General features: G+C 42.1%; 1 protein-coding gene across 2 annotated transcripts in view; it reads right to left on the bottom strand.

The window, feature by feature from the left end:
• The window catches only part of PNLIPRP3 (pancreatic lipase related protein 3), a 34617-nt gene that overhangs the window by 5747 nt on the left and 5780 nt on the right, over positions 1-23090 (bottom strand). For both annotated transcript variants that reach the window (XR_011533310.1, XM_008514531.2), the window contains exons 2-9: positions 20525-20679; positions 15423-15542; positions 14623-14754; positions 12037-12145; positions 7471-7590; positions 7266-7388; positions 3742-3860; positions 1138-1270 (exon numbers count right to left, since the gene is read on the bottom strand). Coding sequence is in view for 1 of the 2 variants with exons in the window: in XM_008514531.2 (XP_008512753.1) it covers positions 1138-1270; positions 3742-3860; positions 7266-7388; positions 7471-7590; positions 12037-12145; positions 14623-14754; positions 15423-15542; positions 20525-20679 (1011 nt within the window). In the remaining variant the exon portion in view is untranslated. The remainder of the gene's footprint in view (positions 1-1137; positions 1271-3741; positions 3861-7265; positions 7389-7470; positions 7591-12036; positions 12146-14622; positions 14755-15422; positions 15543-20524; positions 20680-23090) is intronic.

The following is a 23090-nucleotide window of genomic DNA, read 5'->3' on the forward strand; positions in this document are numbered from 1 at the left end:
TGTCTAAATATGAGTGACTCTCAAATCTCTACCTGTAGATCACAGTGATCTCCAGAGGCTGAGACCGGTATCTCCAACTGCCTGGTGGGCATGCACACTCCCAAGTCCTAAAGGCATCTCAAACCTAACAGGTCAGAGACTGAGCCCAACTTACTCCAAACCAGCCTCTCTCCCTGAGTTACCCAGTTCAGCGGATGGGACTTCATCCACCCAGCCAGAATCATCCTTGACTTCTCTTTTTTCTGCATTCGTCAAATCCATTCACCAGGCTCCTTTCTGCTTCTACCTCCTAACCATCTGTGTAATCTCTTCACTTCTCTCTGCTTTTCTGCCTGGTTTGTCGCAACAACTGTTCTCTATTTTTCTCCCATCATTATTGAGATATAATTGACATATAACATCATATAAGTTTAAAGTGTACAACATGATTTGATATACATACATTGTGAAATGATACCCCAGTAAGGTTAGTTAACACATCCATCACCTCACATACTAGTGAGGGGTGAATGATTCTAACAGTCACTCGGCCTCCAGCTTGTCCCCCTATTGTCCATGCAGCAACTAGAGTGATATTTCCAAAAAACCTATCTGATAATCCTTAATACCCTTCAGTGGCTTTCCATTAGCCCCAAGATAAAGCCTAAACTCCCCACATGGCACACAATTCCATTATTAGACCCAATTTACTTCCCCTTCCTCATCTCATATTACTCTTCTCTTGGTCTCTGCAGCCCCAGCAGGGGATCTTCTTTCAGTTTCTGCTCTTACCTCCTGGAGTTCACACACACAGTTCCTTCTGCTGGAAATACCCCCATTTCCTTCGCCCTCTTATTCATCTTTCAAGACCCAGCTTAGAAATCGCTTTCCCTCAGAAGGCTCCCCTGACCTGGGTGTGGAAGTTCCTCCTTCCTCTCCTAACACAAAGTTTATTACTCAAGATTGGAACTGCGAATTATTATTATTTTTTTTTTTTGCTGTCTTCCCCACTAGCCTAAACTCACTGTATTGTTCTTCATTGCATCCTCAGAGTCTGGCCCAATGCCCAGTTATTCAGTAGACACTCAGTAAAAACTGTTGAATTTTTAAAGATAAGTACCTTAAAGCATTACAATAAAACTTAGCTACAATACTTACGGGCAAATGGGGAAAGAGCCCCTGTGTTTAAAAAATAATATGATCTATTAGGCTTCCTATTTTTGACATGAAATCTATCAGCAAAATGACCCATTGTTGGACAACCTTCTTTGGGACAATGGAAGCAATTTCCCTGGTGACAGAAAATAAGAGGCAATTAGAAATGTAATTAGAAATGTTGTCCTTCAATAAACACATAAGTTATCAAACTGTAATAAATCTTTGGAATCTAAATAAAGTACATGCATTTACAATTGACGAAGTTGCCTAACAGGTCGAAAGCAAAACCAAATAAAACAAAACAACTGAAGGGAAAAAGAAAAATGGCCTGTTAAAAAAATGGGTAAATGATATGACTAGACAATCCACACTAGAGGAAACTCAAATAGCCAATAGCTATGTAAAACAATGCTCGATCTTACTAGTTGTCAGGGATGTGCTAATTAAAACGACAGGCAATTTCATACTCAGCAGATTTGCAAAAATTAAAACAATTGGCAATACCAAGTACTAGTGAAGACATGGAGTGGGAGATTCTCATTTGCTTTTGATGGGAATATAAATGGACAAACATTGCAGACAGCAATTTGGTAATGTCTAATAAAGACAGAAAGGCACATACACTTCGATCATATGCCGCAGAAAAACTTCTACCCAAGGACATAAGGAGATATGCAGAGGTCTTTATGGCAGAATTGCTTTTAATAACAAAGACTGGAATCAACCAAAACTCACATTAGTGGGGGGAGGAATAAATAAATTGTGGCTGATTCCTATAAAATAAATACATAGATTGATATATATCACCGTAGATCTCAAATTTATAACATTTAACAAAAAAAAAAGCAAATCCAGAAAGATACTTAGAGTATGATGCTATTTATTTGATATATATCTGATTCAGTTCAAATTCTGCCTTAGGGGAGACAGTGAGGAAATACAAGGTACTTCAATCCTTTAATTATATGTATGCTTTAAAATCTAAAGCAAAACTAACGAGATGTTAACTTTTAAAAAAAATCTGTGTAGCAGTTCTTGAGAATTTGCTATTTTAGATTTTGAACTTTTGGGTTTAAACCATGGCCATTTGGGCTAGGACTATAGTGAAACATCCCATTTAAAACTCTATTTTTAATGAAGGAAAAATCTAACAAAAATAATAACAGCTCATATTTACTGAGTGCTTACCCTATGCCAGGCACTGTTCTAAGCACTTTACATTGTATTAACTCAATCGATCCTCACAAAGCCCCTAATTGTCATAATGCTTTTCCTCTTCCTCTTTTACAGATGCAGAAACTGAAGCGCAGAGAAGTTAAACAATCTGTCCAGTGTTTCACATCTAGTAAGTGATGGAACAAGAATGCGAACCCGGGCAGCCTGGAACTAGAACTCCTCCTGATTTTATTTTATTCTATTCTATTTATTTTATTTTTCTGGGTATTTGGGTAAAAGTACAATAAAACATATCGAGGAAATTAACTCGTTCTCTAGTTTGTAACCATAATTAGCATCCATGGGCACAGGAGCCTAAGCTTCTCCAGTCAGGCAGACAACCCCATCATCACTGAATATACCGTAACTCTAAGGGCCAGCCTTCAGTATAGTAAAGGCCAGGACCCTGTAGCCACTCAGAGCAGCATCCCAGGCCAGAAGAAGGGAGAGGTCAGGGCGGGGGGGGGAAGGTGGTTATAGGGGGAAACGCCAGTGCTTGGCTGTCAAGCTTTCTGAGAACGGCAGTTCACCAGGGCACGTTACGAGTGATGGCAACTGGCTCAGGAAACTGAGAAGATGGCCAGAGGGTGACCACTCACCTTGCTCTGTAATAGGGGAGAAATGCTTATTCCTGTCCCAACATTGCACTTGTTCACAAAGTGCTACTACTTACAATAAACGTTGGCTGGAAATCCCACGTTTTTCTACCCTGACAAAAGAGGAATTAGGTCTCTAAAGCACAAGAAAGAAAATCTTTCCACTCCCCACTACAAAATAGATTTTTTTTCTCCTTTTCATAGTGATAACCAAGTGAAAAATATGTTTAGCTCAGATCTGGCAATGTGTGTTTTATGACTCAAGCAAAATCAGATTTGGTATTTCGTCACATATTGATTTGATCTGTGTGGAACTCCCGTGAGCTATCTGTGCCTTAGTTCAGCTCTGTATAAATAGTTAAATTTTAACAAAATAGTTTTTATGTTCCAAGTAAATAGCAATATGTTTGATTCTAACTATTGATTAGTGCAGCCTTCTCCGGGCATCTTTGAAGATGACATTTAAAATATATACACAGAAAACTTTTTGCCCTGGACTTATGCCCCTTACATGGTAGCATATAATTACTGCATAACAAATAGCCAAAAAAGCAAAATTTGACATAATCTTCAAAAGAGCTGAAACAACCAGAATACAAATAGTTAGTTTAGTTATTTAAGCCCCTCAGCAACCCCAGCTCCGGTTCAGTACTCAGCACAGAAAGAATCTATTATTTCCCAAAAAGGCAGATGCATTTTTTGCCAAATACTCAAAGCCATAATTTTTAGTTGGCTGACCATGCTTCAAAAAATGACTTGCTGATTAAATTCCATTGCAAAATGCTTTACTTACTGCTTTAAAAGATTCGTAGGATCTACAAGGATAAGCAATAAAGGCATCAGGATCAAGGATGCTTTCAGTATAAAAGCGATGACTTCGGGCATGGTTGCAATCAAAGAAGGAAGTCACTCCTGTGGAAACAATTTCCAATTAACTGATAGCAAAGAACTGATTAACTGGTAACGGATAGCATGAACCATTTCTTGGAAAAAGTAACTTTAAATGCCGGTTTCCTGACGAGTCTAGACAGCTAGGCTTTGCGTGTGGGCTTGGATACTGCACAGCATTTATCAATATTAAGTATCATTTTCTTTGTACCAAAGAAGCTTTGTGTGAATCTAATGGGACACTCAAGCAGGGTAAACAAACAAATGCAGATGTAGGTGGCTCTGTGCTCTGACCTTAATATCCCCAACACTTTCCAGATCTCTGACAAAGGCACTTAGAGCTTTAAGTGTCCCTGTGTACACAGCGTCTCCACCTTAGACCAATTAATTCTGTCTCCCTGTTTCTGCAGGGAGGACTGAATACCCTCCTATTCAATCACAAAACAGCCAGCAACGTTAACTCGTACACCCCTTTAGCTGAGTTTCAAGGTGTGACAGCTGGGACCATTATAAAGAATGCTGAAGACAAATTCGTTTTGTCATTGTCAGGCATAACATTATTGCCACCAATAGTTAGGATCATTGCAACAATAAATAAGATAGATCTAGATACATTTGCGTAGTCTGAAGTTCTCATAGCATTCTAGCCATTTACACTCTCTTTACCTTACATAACAACATTTTTATTGTATGGCATGGACTGTTCTTTCAATGATCTACACAGCTTGGTTGATCTTTGAGAAACTAGATTTTGGTTTTAGTATATGTGGTAAATCATTATTCTATAATAAATAGTGCCCTCCAATGAATCACTCCTTCTCAGATCCTTGCCCTTTTGCAATATCATATTACCATTCCTCCCTTCAGGAGATGGAGTCTATTTTTTCACTCCCTGGGTTACAGGCTAGTCTTGTGACTTCTTCTGACCAACGGAATGTGGAGGAACTAATACTGTGCGAGTTCCAGGGCGTCAGTCTTAAGAGACCTTCCAGCCTCCCCTCTTGCTCTCTTGGAATCCAGGCTCCACGTTAAGAAACCCAGGTTAACTGGCTGGGGAGAGAGGCCCTGAAGGCTAACAGACCGCTTACGGAGGAGAACCAGACACGGAAGATCATCTTGGACCTTCCCACCCAGCTTAGCCCAGCTCAGCCTCCAGCTGGATACAATCACACAGATTATCCCAGTGGATTCATCCCGAAGCAGAATCTTGGCAGAACTCTGCCTGAATCTTGAACCTCAGAATCACAGCAATAAAACCGTCATTCTTTTAAGAATGTTTTTTATCTGTTTTTGTCGTTACGCAATAGATAACTGAGACAGCTAATTTCATAAATGCAGTATAGAAGCAGAACTCAATAAGTGGCATCATCTTATTTTTTAATGAGTACTTCTCTTACATCAGGTTTCTTTATGTACAGACTATATTCACAACTAATTGTGATTTAGACAAGACGGTTAGTTAGAATATAAGGAACTACGAATTTTAAAAGTAAGTGGTTTCTTAGTAATAAACATAATGTAAAATAGAACATCTTGAAGTCTTAAAACTCATCTAAAGACTTAACGTGAAGGATAAACGTGCTTTTAATCCAATAAAGTTGTAGGAGCTCTTATAATGTCTCAAAATGATAGTATATGATACATGTGTTTTACTTGAATTAATTCTTTACAGAATTTCAAACGCTCTGTGTATAACACTTAATCTAGTATACAAAGGAGTCTTATGATCTATATTTTATCCTAACAGAAGGACTTTAAATCATAATACGGAAAATAATAAGAGAAATAAGTTTTATAATAGGCCTTTTTTGAATGAATTTTGCTTTTCTGTACTAGGTGGAATTGGCTTTCATTCCTTTTCTTTTTTTTTTAAAGATTGGCACCTGAGCTAACAGCTGTTACCAATCTTCCTTTTCTTCTCTCTTTTCCTTCTTCTCCCCAAAGTCCCCCAGGACATAGTTGTATATTTTAGTTGTGGGTCCTTCTAGGTGTGGCATGTGGGATGCCACCTCAGCGTGGCCTGACGAGCGGTGCCATGTCCGCGCCCAGGATCTGAACCGGGGAAACCCTGGGCTGCCGAAGCGGAGCACATGAACTTAATCACTTGACCACAGGGCCGGCCCTGGCTTTAAGTCTCATTTTGAGCATCTGTAGATTCATCAGTTGTTTTTTTTAAGTAGTCATTGCAAATAGATATTTCTAATCACATTTATTCCTTCAGAACAGATATTAAAACTTGTAATTTATCTCTAGTGAAGAGGAAATGTGAGCTAATCTCAATGTCATGATCTATGTATCTTTCCTCTACAACAGCCAAATGGAAGATCAAATAATTACATCATCTAACTATTCCGACCATATGTGATCAGGTGGTGAGATATTTAGAATCATCCAGATATTTATCATATCATCATACTTATATTATGTGTTATTATATATTATGTATGTTTCATTATTTACATGATGATGATACGTAGAGATGGAGAGGAATGGAATTCCCAAATAATAACTCTTTGGTGCCTTATAGACATTATCATTTTTGGAAGCTACTATAAAAGTTTAAATACTATTTGTTGAATTTGTGATTAGTGTAATCTGCTATCCTGAGTGATTCTCTTAAAAAATAAGTCAAACCATGTCTCTCTTCTGCTCAAAATCCTCCCATAGCTCCCATCTCCCTTGAGTAAAAGCTAAGTCTTTACTACAGTCCATAAGGCCCTGTATTATCTCCCTGTTCCCTCTCTAACCTCACACTCTACTACTCTCCTTTCACTTCGCTCCAGCCACAATAGGCTCCTCACTGCCATGAACCTCATGCAGGCTCCTGCCCCAGGTCCTTTGCACTTGCTATCCCCACCCCTCAGCCTGGAATGCCTTTCCCCCAGGCATCCACAAGGCTACCTCCTTTAGGTCATCTTTTCAGAAAGGACTCCCTGGCCACCCTATCAAAAATCTCCTTCCCCTACTCCACTCCCACTGTCACCAACACATCGTATTCCCATTCCATGCCTTATTTTGTCTCCTTAGCACCTATTCTATTACTGTTTTTCTAGCAAATTAGAATATTAGCTCCACGGGAGGGATTTTTGTCTTCGTCTTCATTCCTACATCTGCTGTTCCCAAAATAATGCCTGGCGCATAGTAAGCACTCAATACATATTTGTTGAACGAATGAACACATCCTCCTTGTTTATATTGAGTGCCTCAGTGTGCTAGACATTCTGTCAGGCCCTGGGGATACAAAGGGAACCAAGACACGGATCCTGACCTTACAGGTCTCGCAACTGGTGGGAGCTTCATACACCCCACTGTGTTTTGGGCTAAAATACATCTTTATATTATTTTATATACGAAAGGATGTGGATCCTGTCCAAGGAGGGAGCTGAGTGAATGTATAACAGTAGACTTCATATTTTAGAAAGTACTTACCTTCCTTGTAAGCATTGAAATCAAATTTAAATAAAGGCGTAATTAAGTCTTCACATCCTGGCATGTGCTTCCCTCCATTTGGATAAAAGTCAAGATGACCACAAGCATTGATAGTTCCGGCACCTGAAATAGATAAAAGCAGGATAAATGCTTTAAAATTCTCCTCTTTGCTTCAGCGTAGTTTCTGTTTGTGTCAAAAACTGACCAAGTTCGAAGAGGAGGCGAACTGCGTTTGTATGAATAACATCAACAAAGTTGGCGTCCGAGGGGTCCAGCCTGACTTCTTTCGGAGTGTTGTGGAAATACGGCCCCGCTGGGTCCAACCCTAGGAAAAAGCATAATGTCTATTAAACCAACATGTTCTATACAAGAGTACATCGATAGTGGTGTTCTTTTGGAAGGATAGATGGTGAAGGCAAGGTATTCTTTTCTACATGTTTTGTATAGGTCAGACACCACTCAGGACAAAGTACAGATACATAAACAGCATGTAAATGCCGGGGCTGTATATATCGAATGTCAGATTCCTACACACAAGTGAGGCCGTGTCTAGACAATGCTAAACAGCTAACAAAGTCAGAAAAATCAAAGTGGCTATTCTAGAGTCTGTACGTGGACTACCATATATACAGCTAAGGTTATGGATTACAGAGGATCTCAAAAGCAACATCTGCATGCAAAAAAAGAGAAAGAAACATGAGCTCTCCAATATGTAAAGTTGAGTCTACAAAGCAACATAGTTAAAATAATAAAATCATAATCCTCAGCCAAGGCTCACTTAGTTCCACTTCATTATATTACACATGAAAAGCCTGAAGCCCAGTGAAATGAAGTGACCTGACAAGGCCACCATATGTTAGAGGCAAATGGATTAAGAGTCCACGTGTCCAGACTCTCAGCCCATTGTCTCCTGTTCAAATGTCTAGTAAAATAAAGCTAAGATATCTAGAGGTCTCTAAAATGTTATGACCATTCACATACCCCGTCATTTACTCATTCAGTGATTATTTATCAAGCACTTACTAGGTGCCAGGAACCAGGTTTGGAACTAGGATACAAGGATGAAGGCCTAGCCTTGTCTGCGAGAAGCTTTCTGCTTGGCGGGGAAGGCACCTCAGGCCAGTGTGCTCAGTGCTGAGACAGAGGGGAGCGCAGGTGTTATGCAGGCCTGGAGAAGCGACCTGTAACCCAGTCCTGGGAAGCAAGGACACGCTTCTGCTGGGGATGGGCAATATATGCAGAGAGCTAAGCGATCAGAGGAGCCAGCCAGGGTAAAGACGGGGTCAGCAGCATCCCCGGGAGAGGAAAGAGAACTAACTAGTTTGCAAGGGCTGGTGTGTAGAGTTCTAGAATTTGGTGAGAAATGAAGATAGCATTGTAAGCAAGAGCCAGATGTAATTGAAGCCATTATAAGGAGTTTGGACATGATCTGGTTGACCATGGGCAGCTCTTACAAGCTTGCAAAAGGGGAGATTTATGATCTGATTTATATTTTAGCAAAATCTCTTTGCTGTAAAGTGGAGTCTGGGTCCCAGAGTGGAGAGGACGTGGAGCAGAGCTGCAGTGGCCCCCTCTGGAAAAGCAGCTTGAGAGAGAAATGAAGGTTTGCACCGCAGGTGAGGGGTGTGTATTGTGGCAGCACACTCAGAGTGTCGCAAGATTTTGTTTTTGTTTTTATTTTTCTGATTAATCACTGAAAGAGAAGTGATAGAATGAGAAGAGAAGACAAGAGAAGGGGAGGTCTGGGATGGAAACTTGAAGAACACCAACATGTAAGAGAAGGCAAGAGAAAAGGAACCTGCACAGGAGCCTGGAGAGAAGCCAGCAGAGAAAAACAAACAGAGATAACCGAGAAGAGGTGGAACCACAGAAGCCAAGAGGAGAGGCTATTTCAGCAAGGTGGGAGGGGTCAAGTAAGATACAGGTGGGAAAGGCCTGGGAGAATCCCACCAAAAAGCCGTTGGTGATCTTGGAAAGAGTGGTTTCGTGAGAAGTGGGGGCAGAAACTGCACTGCAGCGGGTTGAGGAGAGCACGGCCCCTGAGGAGATGCAGCCACTCCACTTTAGAGGAGTTGGGATCTGAGGAATGAGGCGGGCCAGCGCCTCAGTTAGACAGGGCTGTGTGGCCCCGGAGGAACGGGCCGTGTCCGTGCTAATAGACTGAGCTGGGGAAAGAGCTAGATGAAATGGGAGAAGAAGTGGACAAATGACAGAGTAAGGTCCCCAAAGTGGTGGCCTTCAGAGCACAGGTGAAAAGATAAAATTAAACAGAGAGGTCAATCAAGCAAACCAGCACATATCTGAACAAAACAGCTGTGCTTCCAAGAAAGACACAAAAGCTTTTGTCTCACAATTAATCTTAAACTCTGGGGAGAATTTTTTTTTTTTTTCACTAGTGTGCAATCACTGATAAGCTACACCCTTGTATGGAAGTCGGGAGCTCTGTGGAGACACACGTAAATATAGCAGGTAGACCTCAGACTATATTGATCTGAGGACAGGGCAACTAGATAAAAAATTAAAAAGAAAAGGCAACTAGTCCTTCCAAGAGGTGGGAAACAGGGGACCCTGGATGTGTGGTTCTGGGATATCTCAGGAGGAAGGTCAACAGGAGGGAGAAGTATTAAGTTGAGCCTATTAACTGACCTGAGATGTGACCCCTACTGGATGAGTGAGAACGGAACCACTGGGGATCCCGGTTTATTACTGTGGTATGTATCTGGGTGCCTGTGTGTCAGCAATGAGGGAATAATCTCTTCTCAAATAAGGGAAAACATGGATGCTGTTTATAGATAAAAGGAAAGTAAAATTTTGAATCAACTGAGTAACCCCCATGCTATAGTCATTTATGACAAATGCCTACCAGTTACAGATAATTACTATAGACATGGAAACTTATGTACATCTTAAAATCTATCATATTAATTTTGTTTTTAACTGGTTTTGTTATAAAGATTTTTGAGGTCTCAGTTCTTTTGTTATTTCAAAACCTAATCACTTGGAAGGAATATAGATCGCAACATCCAAACGACATAAATTCTTTGGATGTTTAGAGAGCCTTTAAAATTTATTGTTTTCTATTTATTCAACAGTATAATTCACTTGGCAGGAAAAATGAGAGCTAAATAGCATCTGATTTTTGAAATAAGAATCAAGGAAAACAAAATCTCCATGAGTTTATTGTAACCTAGAGCAGATTTTTAATGCATGTATAGCGATGTTCTTCTTTAATTTATGGCTGAAATGCCCCACAGCCTGTGTAGGCCCCATGAGGCTCCATATTCATAATCTGTGCCCATTTCTTCTGTCCTCTGGGCTTGAAAACTTAGAGCAAAGGGGGATTTTTGCCACTCAATGACTTCAGAGTAGAAATATAATTTTTATTATCCTAAATAAGAATGGTGGTAGAGGACTGGAGTTGGAGCTGGGATCAGAGAGCTGGGAGGAAAAAGAAATTTTAAGCAGGAAAAGCCTGTTACACCAAGAAATTGCAGAGGCAAAATACTTTAAACCCAATTTGGAATTCTTAACTATTTTTAGAAAAAATGTTTTAAATTGAAATTTGGAATTAATGCGTATGTGTGTCTGTGTGTGTGTTTACACAGAGTTGCCGTCTGTTATTTTAACAAACAGAAAATGTACACCTATTATATGCTTAGTTCAGTCTAATGAGAGTAACAAGTGCATAAACAATTACATGAAATATAATATTTGTATTTTCAAATGTAATAGAAGCATATTTCAAAGAGTGCGGGAAGCACAGAGAGTTAACCACCTGAGGAAGAAACATTTGAGATGAATCTTGAAGGACGAAGAGCGGATGCTTAGGGCGGGGGGCAACAGCACGTGCAAAGACACAGACAGATGAAAACACTTGACGAAATGTGAAATGTTGCTCTGACAAGCTAAGAAACTTTAGGCAGCGGGAATCTTCAAGCAGTGGAGTGGCAGGGCCTGTACTGAGAAAGATGATGACACAGTCAGTGCTTGTGGAAGACTGGGCTGGGGTACCAGCCAGGGACGGCCAAGATCCAGGCAGGAGATGGAGAGGACCTGAGCTAGGACAGTAGCCAGCGTGTGGAGAGGCACAAAGCAGATGAAGGAGATGGGAGACGGGCTGACTGACTGTCGGTGGGAGATGCAGAGGAGAGAGAGGCCAGCCAGCTTGTGGATAATGGAGCTGATATTTTGATCTCCAATCACTTGACTCAGTTGGTTTGGAAATCAGAGTGTGGGGAAGAGATACGGTTAATTATCATCCTCAAACACCTAATTCATAGTGTATACTTCATTCTGCAGCTTATTTTTAGACTTAATAGTATATCCAGGGGTAATAGTCAAAATTTTAGCAACTGGATTGGCATGGGCATGCCCCTTAAACAAACCAATTCAGCACTGCCAGCATGCACTGGATGAGCTGTTACACAGAAGGACATCCTTCCAGGACCGTCAGTGGGACTCGAACTCTGTCCTCGTATTAGTGGTGTGCAATCACAAAGTATGGAGTCTGTCACAGTTCGTTCAGCCGTCCCCTACAGGTGGACGATCACAGTTTCTATTACTGCGCCACCACAGACAATGCTGCGGTGAACACCGTTGAACCTGTCTACACACTCAGGCTTGAAAGCCCTTCCACCTTCTGGTGTAGGGGAGTCACGGTCCCTCCCATATTACACTTGCTTCTGCTACTTCATTCGGTGCTCAGACACCTGATGTTGTGTGTAAACAAATGCGTAAACAGGTTCCAGGCCCCCGTCCCGGGCAGGCTTACCGGTTATCCTTCCAAGGCCTGGCATCCTTGACCCAGCTTCCCCAGCCAGGTGAGCTCCCAAACTGTGGCCAATCAGGTGCACTTTAGCAGGGGAATATCCAAATTTTTTCTGATAGGATTTTTTTTTTAAAAGAAAACAGAACAAGTATTTTTAAAACAGCAGTCTGAATGGGTTAAATGTGCTTAAAATAAAAGAGGAGCTGATGTATTCTCCCTCTCACACACAGGATGGGACAGGTAGAAGGACAGAGTGGCCTGCACGTCCACCCACGTCTGGCTGAGTGGAGAGAGCATAAGGCCGACCTGCAGGAATGCCTCTGTCAGAGCTCTTCTTGCGCTGAGGGGCCTCACGGTCTTCAGGAACAAGAGGACTGCCCAGTGACAGACGTCTGTGGCTTCCAGCCCACGCCCATCCTTCCTGAGGCCCAACCCTTTGGGCACACCCCCAACACAGGTCAAGGCAGCTCACGCCTACGCTGTTCCCTGCCTCACCTGTGTCTGTTTCCTCCAGGTTAAGGTAACTCTAGCAAATGTCTGGGATAGCTTTGGTTTTCAAAGAGGGGCTTTTAAGAATATTCACAAAGAGGGGCCGGCTCGGTGGCACTGCGGCTAAGTTTGCACATTCCGCTTCTCGGCGGCCCCAGGTTCACTGGTTCGGATCCCGGGTGCGGACATGGCACCGCTTGGCAAAAGCCATGCTGTGGCAGGGGTCCCACATATAAAGTAGAGGAAGGTGGGCACGGATGTTAGTTCAGGGCCAGTCTTCCTCAGCCAAAAGAGGAGGATTGGTAGCAGTTAGCTCAGGGCTAATCTTCCTCAAAAAAAAAAAAAAAAGAATATTCACAAAGAGACTACATGCCTAAGAGTTCTCACACACACACACACCTCTTAATGGGGAACAAAGGAGCAAGGTTTTAGTTTCATCTAAGTTTCAGGCTCTCTTCATGATAATAGTGAAAATCAAGCAATTGCCTTCACTTGGATAGATTAGTCATTTGATCGAATGTTCCATTTTTTTCCACCAGTAATGACAGTATTCTGTGCTGCTTTACAGGAGTATTTTCTCTCTCATTTACATGTGAATAGCTGCCTGGGAAGGGCTCCTGGTCCTGAGGGCCCCCTTCCTCCACTGCCACCATTTTAAATCTCGGCTTTCTCTATCTTCCTCCACAGGCTGGGATCTGAGATCAGCTCTGAGCGCTCCTCCCCTTCAGCCTCCTCTCCTCCTTCCCCGGCTGCGTCATACCCCCTTCCCAGGCACCTGATCGCCCCAGGGCCAACCCAGGTGCGGACGTGGCCTAGTTTCCCTGTGATGAGATGACAGAAATGGAGGCAGAGAAGACTCCCACCTGTCCCTCAGCCGCTCCCTCTGCGGGCCTGGTTTCTGGATTATTCCCTAGGTCCTCTCCCTCCCTTCCCCTTGGGCCTCCAAGCAGCTGGGTCAATTCAATGAACGTTAAATTCAGCAAAACTTCTCCCTTGGGTTCAGCAAATATCCCCTCCCAGCTTTCTATAAGCCACTGTTGTTTATTTCCTGGTCCTAGAAGAGCCCACAACTCAGGCCCCGGGATGACGAAGAAATTCACAAAAGCTTAGGGCTGGTTTCTCTCTGAGGAGATGAGTCGATTGCATCCTCTGTGTATAAACCCTCACCGGCAGCTCCTCCCGCGCTCCAGCCTCCCCTGACAGAGTGGGAAGAGCAGACAGAGAGGTGTGGGGGCAGGGATGAGTATTTGGCTCCCGGACGCCTTCTCCGGGGGCTGTTTCCTAACTGCTCTCAGGGTCCAGATCACCTCTCCTGGCTGCCCGTCTAAATGAACCGCCCCTGGCCCTCTCCATCCCCCTGCTTTGGGTTTTCTTCCCAATACTTGTCCCTCCATTCTGACAGAGCAGAAACACCAGCTCGCTCACTGTGCACCTTCAGTACCTAGAGCACTGCCCAGCCCACAGCAAGTGCAGAGCAAAATATTTGTTGAATGAATAAGTGAACCCTCTTTAAAAATACGGAAGGGTTATAAATCTTTAGATTTTATTTCACTGCATTTTAGGGTGGGAAATTACTTTCTCTAACGGTAGAGCATTTGCAGATTTATAAATGTCCTTCATAAATAGCAAAGTCTATTTGATTCTTTTAGAAATTGTGTAGGTTATAGAGTGCGGCCTGGACCGACCTATAGACCTCACTAATTCACCACCACGGATTCAATTTCTGTGGGAAGATGCATTTCACGCTCTAAACAAATAGCGTTTGGAAGATGGAAACAGTTTATAGTCATTAAGGATAGGTTTGCAGTGTGGTGGAAACTAACCCGGGTGGCCCAACACACTGACCGAGGCAGCGACCTTGGCCCGAGGGGGGACATTTGGTGATGAGCCTGTGAAGGGACACTGCCACCAAGTGGTGCTTCGTGTAACCACAGGCTCTTCTTCCACGAGAAGTAACCTCCCTTTTCTGGCTACCATACAGGAAGGCTTATTATTTCACATGTTCAATGCTTGCATAAACTGATAAAATCGCCCCAAATTCTTGGTGTTATGATACAGAACCAATTAAACATAATTTTTTAAAAAATCAACTCTTCTTACCACAAGAACATCAATAAAATAAGCCACCTCTGCACCAACCACTCGGAGATTGTTTACGGCATGGATATATTCCAGCGAACCGTTAATCCAGTCTAAATTAATGCAGTTCACATCTTCCACTTTCAGCAACACCTGGTACAAAGAATTATTGTAAGTATTAAAGAATTAAGTATTAAAGAAAACCAAAGTGCCAAAACAATTGATTGCATAATAAGAAGTAACACTAGCAGGTATTGAGAACATACCACGTGCAAGGTCCTGTTGTAACCCTTTTACGTACACATAGTAACTTATTTAATCCTCAGTTACAGATAAGGAAACCGAGGCTCAGATAAGTTAATTAACTTGCCCACAATCACAGGGCTAGTAAGTAGAATTACGACATGAATTCAGACAGCCTGACTCCCTTATACTTTATAACATTGTAAATAATTATTTGCTTACTATGTTAGCAGTCTATTAATCTTGAGTATAAGAGAGGAAAATTAAATTCATGGAGTGAACTTGGAAAATTTTTTCCTGAAGTTAAACAAGAAATTGATCATACTATCCAATCTTTTGTCAAAGGTGAGAATTTAGCAAAGAATAATTATAAAATGTGCTTCTTTTATAATGTGTGAAATTAATATAAGCGAAAATAAATGGGAAGTGGGTAATTCTACTTGAGGCCTTGGAACATGGACAATGGGGATAATCAAATGGAGGATTTCCATAAATACGGATTAATAGCATGCGAAGTACATTCCCATTAAACATAAAGCTTTCATACTAGTGTAAAGACCAGTTTATTCCCATCATACATTACACATCACTTGCTGCCATTTGCCATCTGTTTTCCATCCAGCTATGTTGATACGGGTGATCTTGTCTGTTCTGAAGTGCGAGGCTTGTATAGTTAAATAGTTAACCGCACTGATCTCCTGTTTCAAGTGAAAAGAGATTAGGTTAAAACAATAACTCAAAATTACTTTACATTTAGTAGAATTATTCTAAATCTACTCAAAGTCTTCTGCTAAACATGATTTGAACAACCTTTTGTGTTGTGTTTTGTCTTTTTTTTTGAGGAAGATTAGCCCTGAGCTAACATGTGCTGCCAATCCTCCTCTTTTGGCTGAGGAAGACTGGCCCTGAGCTAACATCCATGCCCATCTTCCTCTGCTTTATACGTGGTACGCCTACCACAGCATGGCTTGCCAAGCTGCGCCACGTCCGCACCCGGGATCCGAACCGGCAAACCCGGGGCCGCTGAATTGGAAGGTGCACACTTAACTGCTGCGCCACAGGGCCACCCCTTAACAACTTTTTTAAATACATTTTTACCAAAGAAATAGTTACCACGACATACTGTAAAAGTACTAAGAAATTATTAATGCATTATAAAGTTCAATATACAAATTTAATCATGAGGAAAGGAAGTAAAAATGCTTGGTTTTAAGGCAATGTTTGTGAGACAATGTTGGGTCAGTTTCAATCAGAATTTCAGTAAACCTTACTTGTGCATAGCACTTCTCAGCTGTCAGTATAGTTCACGGGAATTGCCTTATCTGAGGCTTGGAAGCATGCTAAGGGTAGCAGAACAGATTGTCCAGCCCACTTTATGAGAGAGGAATAGAGGTTAGAGTCTCAACACATGAACTACAACAGCGTGTTAAAGATAATTTTACGTGATCAGGTTCACTATTCTTTCAACTTTCTTGTATTTTGTTGGATTGTTTTTACAACCAAACTCTCAAAGACTTCAGAAGTCATTTCGTTAATAAGAAAAAATTAAAAGGCACAAGGATAAGCAATTCTATCGAGAAAGAATGAAGACTCTCATCAGCAAATAGAAAGTCTGACAATGGTGAGTCCTCTAACAAGAAAGCAGCACATTTAGATACTTATGAAATTCAAATGAAGAGCCTGTTACTAGCCATCTGTGTTTAATAGTAATATACAGTTAATCATACAACTTGCCGGCTAGTTAAAGCATCTCCAAGACAGTATGCACAGGATTATGAGAATCATAAGCTGGTTACATAGTAATTATAATATAGCTAACACTTGTCTCTGTCTATATGCCGGAAGTTGTTCTAAGCTCTTTATAGAGCAGCTCAGTTAACCCTCACAACACGGTGAGGTAGGCACTAACTTTACAGATTAGGAAGGGGCACAATGAGAGGTCAGGTCTCTTGTCCAAAATTACTGCAATTAATGAGTCCTGGAGCCACAGTTCAGACCCACGTGGTCTTTCTCTGAAGTCATGTGCTTAAGCACCGGGCCCTCAAGTTGTGATCTGATCAGTGTTCTCCACGGAGAGGGCCCAGTCTGGATGTGGGATCCGCTGAGGCAGGTAATAAAATCAATTGTATTCAGGCTTTCTAGGAATCACTTCTCTGCTAAATAATGGAATCCAAGTGCAAAAACCTTTCTCCATCTATGTATCTAAAAGAATTCGGATGCTCCAGCTGGAGCCCCTTAAACACCTGCTATATTCCTGTTTCCACACCAAAAAAGCCTACTTTGGAGAGGGAATTTAGTGGAAAAAAATTAGTTTAGTCTTTCCCCATCATAAGAATAGTTTGTAGAAGTGGGACCTCGAGGAAGCCTTGAAGTGGCAATCGGACAAGTACCGTGGGATCCGAGCATCCTCCATTTTCACAAACGCCACTGAGGAATTTAATAAAGTAGGAAAGGCAGAAAAAATGTTTTTGTTTACTTCACATTCAGTCTAGCATAAAGCTCTAAAATGGCGTGCTAACCTAGAAAATGGGAAACTCCAAATAACACCATGGAATCAAAAGAAGACAACTTGAATTCTGCTGCCACAAGGATAGAAAATAAAAAGGGTGTCAGAACAGAACAGGTTATCCAGAGAAAGAGCTCATTCAAGTATCAGTATTTAGGTGGGTGCTCTGGCCTTTTCTCTTCACATTCTTATCTTTACTTGTCATGGAGCCTAATTGGTGTGAGATCAACCCATTCCACAACTGCTGACCATTTTCCAAGTGACCTCATTTCCAGTCAGTCAAAAACAGTCACCAGTTATTTCTGTTCTAGCCTTGACACAAGCTGCAGGCACAGAAACTACAGTAATTATGTGAAATGTGCATCACCACTAGTGACGGCATGAGCCATTCTAGATTAAGGACTCCTGAATTCCTGGGGGATGTGGGTTGGTCTTATTCTTGCAGAAATGTAGCTGAAAAGACCTATGATTCTTAGAACACCAAGTTCATTGTACCACGTTTACCCTCGACAATTCTTCCCACTGAGAGAACGATATGTTAAACCATCGCATAGTTTACTTCTGCTTTCTCATAAACAAAGGCAGTCAAATTTGTGCAGCACAGCAGGTGGGTCAAGCCTGGAACACTCCTTGGATTTAGTAGTGCACCGTGACTCATCCTATATCCTCACTGTTGTTAAAAAGCTCTTTAACAGCAAACTCTCGGGCTTCCATCCATTGCAAAACTTAGGTAAAGATCTGGTTTGTCATACACGATTCTTTCCAAATGGAGGGGAGCGAGGAAGACATGAGGAACATTGTGTTCACGGTCTCTTTATCAGGAAAGTACTTGGTTTCTGCTGTTCTCTTCACGGCCTTTAGGGCCTAGACTCGCCTAGACTAGTTTCATCACCTTCCGTGTTAGCGCCTGCGCTATACAAGGTTCAAGTGCAAGGTCACTGTGCAGAAGGGGAGAGGACCAATGAGTCGTATGAGGACTGAGGGCCAAGACTGGCAGATACGGTTAGTCCTGAACGGACACGTACACCCTGCGAGTCCTAAATGGACAGAGAAGCTGCCCAAAAACATTCCCACTCAACATAGACTCTCTTCACATTTTTAGAAATTATGGTAAAATATACGTAACACAAAAATTACCATGTTAACCATTTTTAAGTGTACAGTTCAGTAACATTAAGTCTTTCACATTGTTGTGCAACCATCACGACCATCCTTCTCCAGAACTTTTTCGTCACCCCAAACTGAAATTCTGTACCAATTAACAGTAACTCTCCATGACCCCCCGCCCAGACCCCAGTAACTACGACTCTCCTTCCTGTCTCTATGAAATGGCTATTCTAGGTACCTCGTATAACTGGAATCATGCAATATTTGTCCTTTTGGGTCTGGCTTATTTAACTTAGCAAAATGTTTTCAAGGTTCATCTATGTTGTAGCATCTGGCAGAATTTAATTTCTTTTTAAAGCTGAGTAATATTCCTCTCTGCTTTTTGACAGTTATAAAAATCAAACTTTTGAGGACAGTTTCTCTATGAGTTTCTCTATACCTAAAAGAAAGGCTTTCCTTCTTTGTTCTAGCTAGTGCCATCCGCTACAGAATAGATGGCATGTTTCAGTAAAGAGTTGTGTGTCCATATGCCTGTGTGTGTCTGGTAAGTGGACAGCTACAAAGGCAGAGCAGAAGGCTATCTTGGCTGGTGAGGCCGCCCCATGTGTGATGGATCTGATGGAAAGCACACCTCAAGGTTACGCATGCAGGAAGAGACTGGAAATGATCTTGCATTGGGAGTGCTCCTTCTCTACGGCTTTCTCTCTTGTTCCCTAAATAGGGGTGCTCCCCCCAGGTCTGATATCCTGCTCTTTTCTCTGTCCCTAACATCATATCATTCTTTGGGTTTCAACTCTGACCTCCGTGTAAAAGACTTTTGAATCTCTTTTTCCAGCTCTGGACTGCTTGCTAAGCTAAAATCTAAACTAAGACTAAAATCTCCAATAGCCTGCCCAAACCTCAACTCTCCAAAATTTAACTCATTCTCTTTCACCCCAAATTTTTCTGACAAGAGGGGGCCATCATTCTTCCTACCACTCATGTGGAATCTCAGGACAGTTTATGATATTTACCATGTCAATTTTCTATTATCATACTCACTCTCATTACTCTGGTTCAGGCTAGTCCCCCATGTCTGAACCAAACTGCACCATAGCTTTCTACCCAACACTGTCAAATAAAACTTTCAGTGATGATGAAGTGTCCTATATTTGCACTGTCCAACCTGGTAGCTGTTGGACACATGTGGCTATGAGCAGTTGAAAGGGGGTTGGTGCAGCTGAAGACCTGAATTTTTATTTAATTTTAATAGACACACGTAGTTATAGCTCCCATGTTGGACAGCACGGTACTAAATGGTCTGGCAGTCACCTCCAGACTCCCCCAGCTCCAGGCAAGAAGGTACACTGCAGCCAGAGCAAAGGTCCTAAAGCCTCTTTAAAAACTCTCAGTGGGGCCTTTGGCTCACAGGATGAAGTCCGAACTCCACAGGAAGGAGTTACACAATTTGTCCCTAAGCTACTTTTCTAACTAACTCCACATCTGAGGACTTCCTCTCTGACCCCTGTCCACCTCAACATGTTGTCATTCATCAAACATGCTCTACAGTTTCTCTCTTTGACATATTTGTCCATGTCATTTTCCTGTCTGTCTCTGCTTATGAAAACCCTGCCCATCCTTTAGGACACACCTCAAATACGTGTTCTCAAAGCCTTTCTTGGTTCCCATCCTCACCCGCAAGGGGAAGGTAAGCCTGAGCTCCCAGACTCTTTTATTTGTATCTTCCATCACAGACCATAATTTGTGTTGCAGTGGAGGTATTCGTGTACATACCCTGTTCCCTCTAACATAATAAACTTAAGACACTGTCTTGTTTATTCAATTTAATGCATAATAGATACTGTTGCTTGTTCATAGTCTTATACCTTGAAGGCTCTCAAGTAACATATGAACTGAATGAAATATCAATTTTGCCTCATATGAAACAACATATTCTGAGCAATCTTTATATTTAAATACTAGGACAAATAATACAAGAAAAAAATCTAGCTCACAATAGTCAAAAGAAATATTTGCCATTAAATCAATAGGTTCCTGCTTCTATATCTAGGGCTACGGTCAGCTTACCTGATAGGCTCTGGGATTTCGTCTAGTGTAGAGTAGAAAGCGAGTGTTTATCTCCTCTGGAGACCAGGGTAAACCTGCCAGCTCCCTTGACAAAGTCCCCGTCCATGGTAAACCATCTCTAAAGCACCCCACCCTTTCATAGCAAACTTCTTTTCCTGCAGAAAAAGATGGAGTGTCATGTCAACCAGGCCGGAGAGAGTCTGTGTTTCTCACTATGAGGGTTAATTGAAATTAGTCTTTAAGTTAAAGAAATCTGATTCAGGGAGATTCTCTTCAAAAAATGCTCTCCTCCCTCCTTCTCTCCTCCTCCCTCCCCATATTATGACCGTGACCTTGTGGACTGCAATGCTGCAGATGAGAGTAAATGGGCTTTGGAATCAGACATTCCTGGCTTTGGGCAATTATTTTACCTTTTTTGAGTCTGTTTCCTCCTCTGCAAAATGGAAATAATATCTCTTACCCTACAGCCTTGTTATGAAGACGAACTGAGCTGTGATACAGGAAAGCCCTTGTTAATGGGCCTGAGACCTAAGATGGAATACTGTGTCTCCCCTGAACTTCTGCCTTTTCTTATTAGAGTGAAAGCTCTTGACAAAAGGGATCTTTGTGTCCCCATGATGTGGATTAAGGCTGCCCCAGCTAGAGAAGCCCAAGGTGACCTGGCCTACATGCCAAACTATATGACCCAGTGGACTTTTTTTATGGTATGAATTAGGACTGCCCCAGGGAGAGAAGCCTGGGGCATCCTCACCTGCATGCCGATCTATATGGCCAGATTCGTATCTAAAGTTATATGACCGCACAATAACCAGACCCCATCTGCACTGAAATCATTTAATGACTTTTTACATCATCTTTTCTTTTTTCCAGTAAAAATAAGTCATGTACCCATGCCTTATAAAATTAGCCCTAACCCTCAACTCGGGGCAGCAGCAGGAGCTCTGACTGCCCATGGGACCTGTCCCCATGCAGCAGCAGTAGGAGCTCTGACTGCCCATGGGTCTTGTCCCCATGCAGCAGCAGCAGGAGCTCTGACCGCCCGTGGGTCCTGTCCCCATGCCAGCGGGGGCAGCAGCAGCTGCTCTGCCTGCCCATGGGCCCTGTCCCCATGCCAGCGGGGGCAGCAGAAGCGGCGGCAGCAGAAGCTCTGACTGCCCATGGGTCCTGTCCCCATGCTATTCCACACTATTCTCTAAATAAAAGAGCACTACTGCCAGATCTTGAGAGTCTAAGAAATCTTTCTTTCGACTCCTCGGCTCACCGACCCCACATCACCCAGAGCCTAGCACCATGCCTGGCACACAGTAGAAGTCTAATGTATGTTTTCTGAGAGTGCAAATGAGATCAAAGTTTCACTTAGTTCTAACAAAGTTTCTTCTTTCCAGAGCTTAATTTACTCCTCTCTAAAATGAGGGGCTTTGGGGAAACTGAATCATCATCATTCTGTCATTCACTGACTCTGATTGATCCTTTCACTACGGCCTCTCATTGTCAGTTTCATTTAATACTCAGAGAGGATTGAAAACCCCCAAACAAATAACTTTATTTCATTCTGTTTTGTCGAGGAATACTTTAATTTATTCAACCAGGATTATAATTTATAATTATTATTTATTCAATATATTTTTGAACTATTTATTCACTTTATTGCTATTATTTATTAAATTGATTAAAATGTATTCAATTTATGATTATTCATTAGTATTGGTTACTTCTGTTCGAAGACTTGAATTTGAGGATTTTCTTTTATCACTTCCAAAAAATACTAAATCTTTGACTCTCAAGTCCACCAGATTTTAACTTCAAAATTTTAGGAGATTTTGCTTTTTCTCCATTGCCTAAGAATGAGATTCCACAATAAATTTAAAGAAGAGAGAGGATAAGGAATTAAAATTATGTTTTTAATCAAGGGAATGTTTGTACATTAAAAAAAAAAAAATTGTACAGATGACCAACATACCCTGCTCATCCCAAACCCAGCCCTCCCCAGAGGGATCTTGCAGATCCTGCGGTTGCCTCCGTGTGTGTATAGAATGTGCCTATGCTGCCAAGTTTCGATGGATCAACTCTAGTCACACACGATCTGTTAACTTACTGCAATAATAACTAAGGGTTTAACCCACCTATTCCTTGAATCAGCCAGGATCAGGGCAAGGAACAGAAACCACGCTAGTTATTTTAACTGTGAGAGTTTAATATAACGAATTGTTACTAATCAGGTACGGGAGAACTGAAGAAAACAGGGACCCTGTAGCAACTCAGAGGTGGTAACTGCAGGGAACAGCTACCAGCGCGAGGGTTGCAGAAAGAAAAGGAAGAAGTCGAGCTCTTTAAATATGGAATCTTGGGGGAGGGGCTGCTAGACCCAGGGAACAGGGTGCGGTACTCCAGAGCGGGGACTCGCGCTCCTGAGGACCGGGTGCTAGCTGGCTGGCGCTGGCATCTTTGAGTGGGCACCATGCGTCTGGTCTGGGAGTACTGGAAAAACTGCAAACCGGAACCCACTGCTGCCACTGGAATGCCTGTTTGTGCCGGAGTGCAAAGCCAGTGCTGGAAAAACGCAGAA

This window comes from Equus przewalskii, chromosome 1 (genome assembly GCF_037783145.1).
Source record: "Equus przewalskii isolate Varuska chromosome 1, EquPr2, whole genome shotgun sequence".
NCBI classification, from domain to species: Eukaryota; Metazoa; Chordata; class Mammalia; order Perissodactyla; family Equidae; genus Equus; species Equus przewalskii.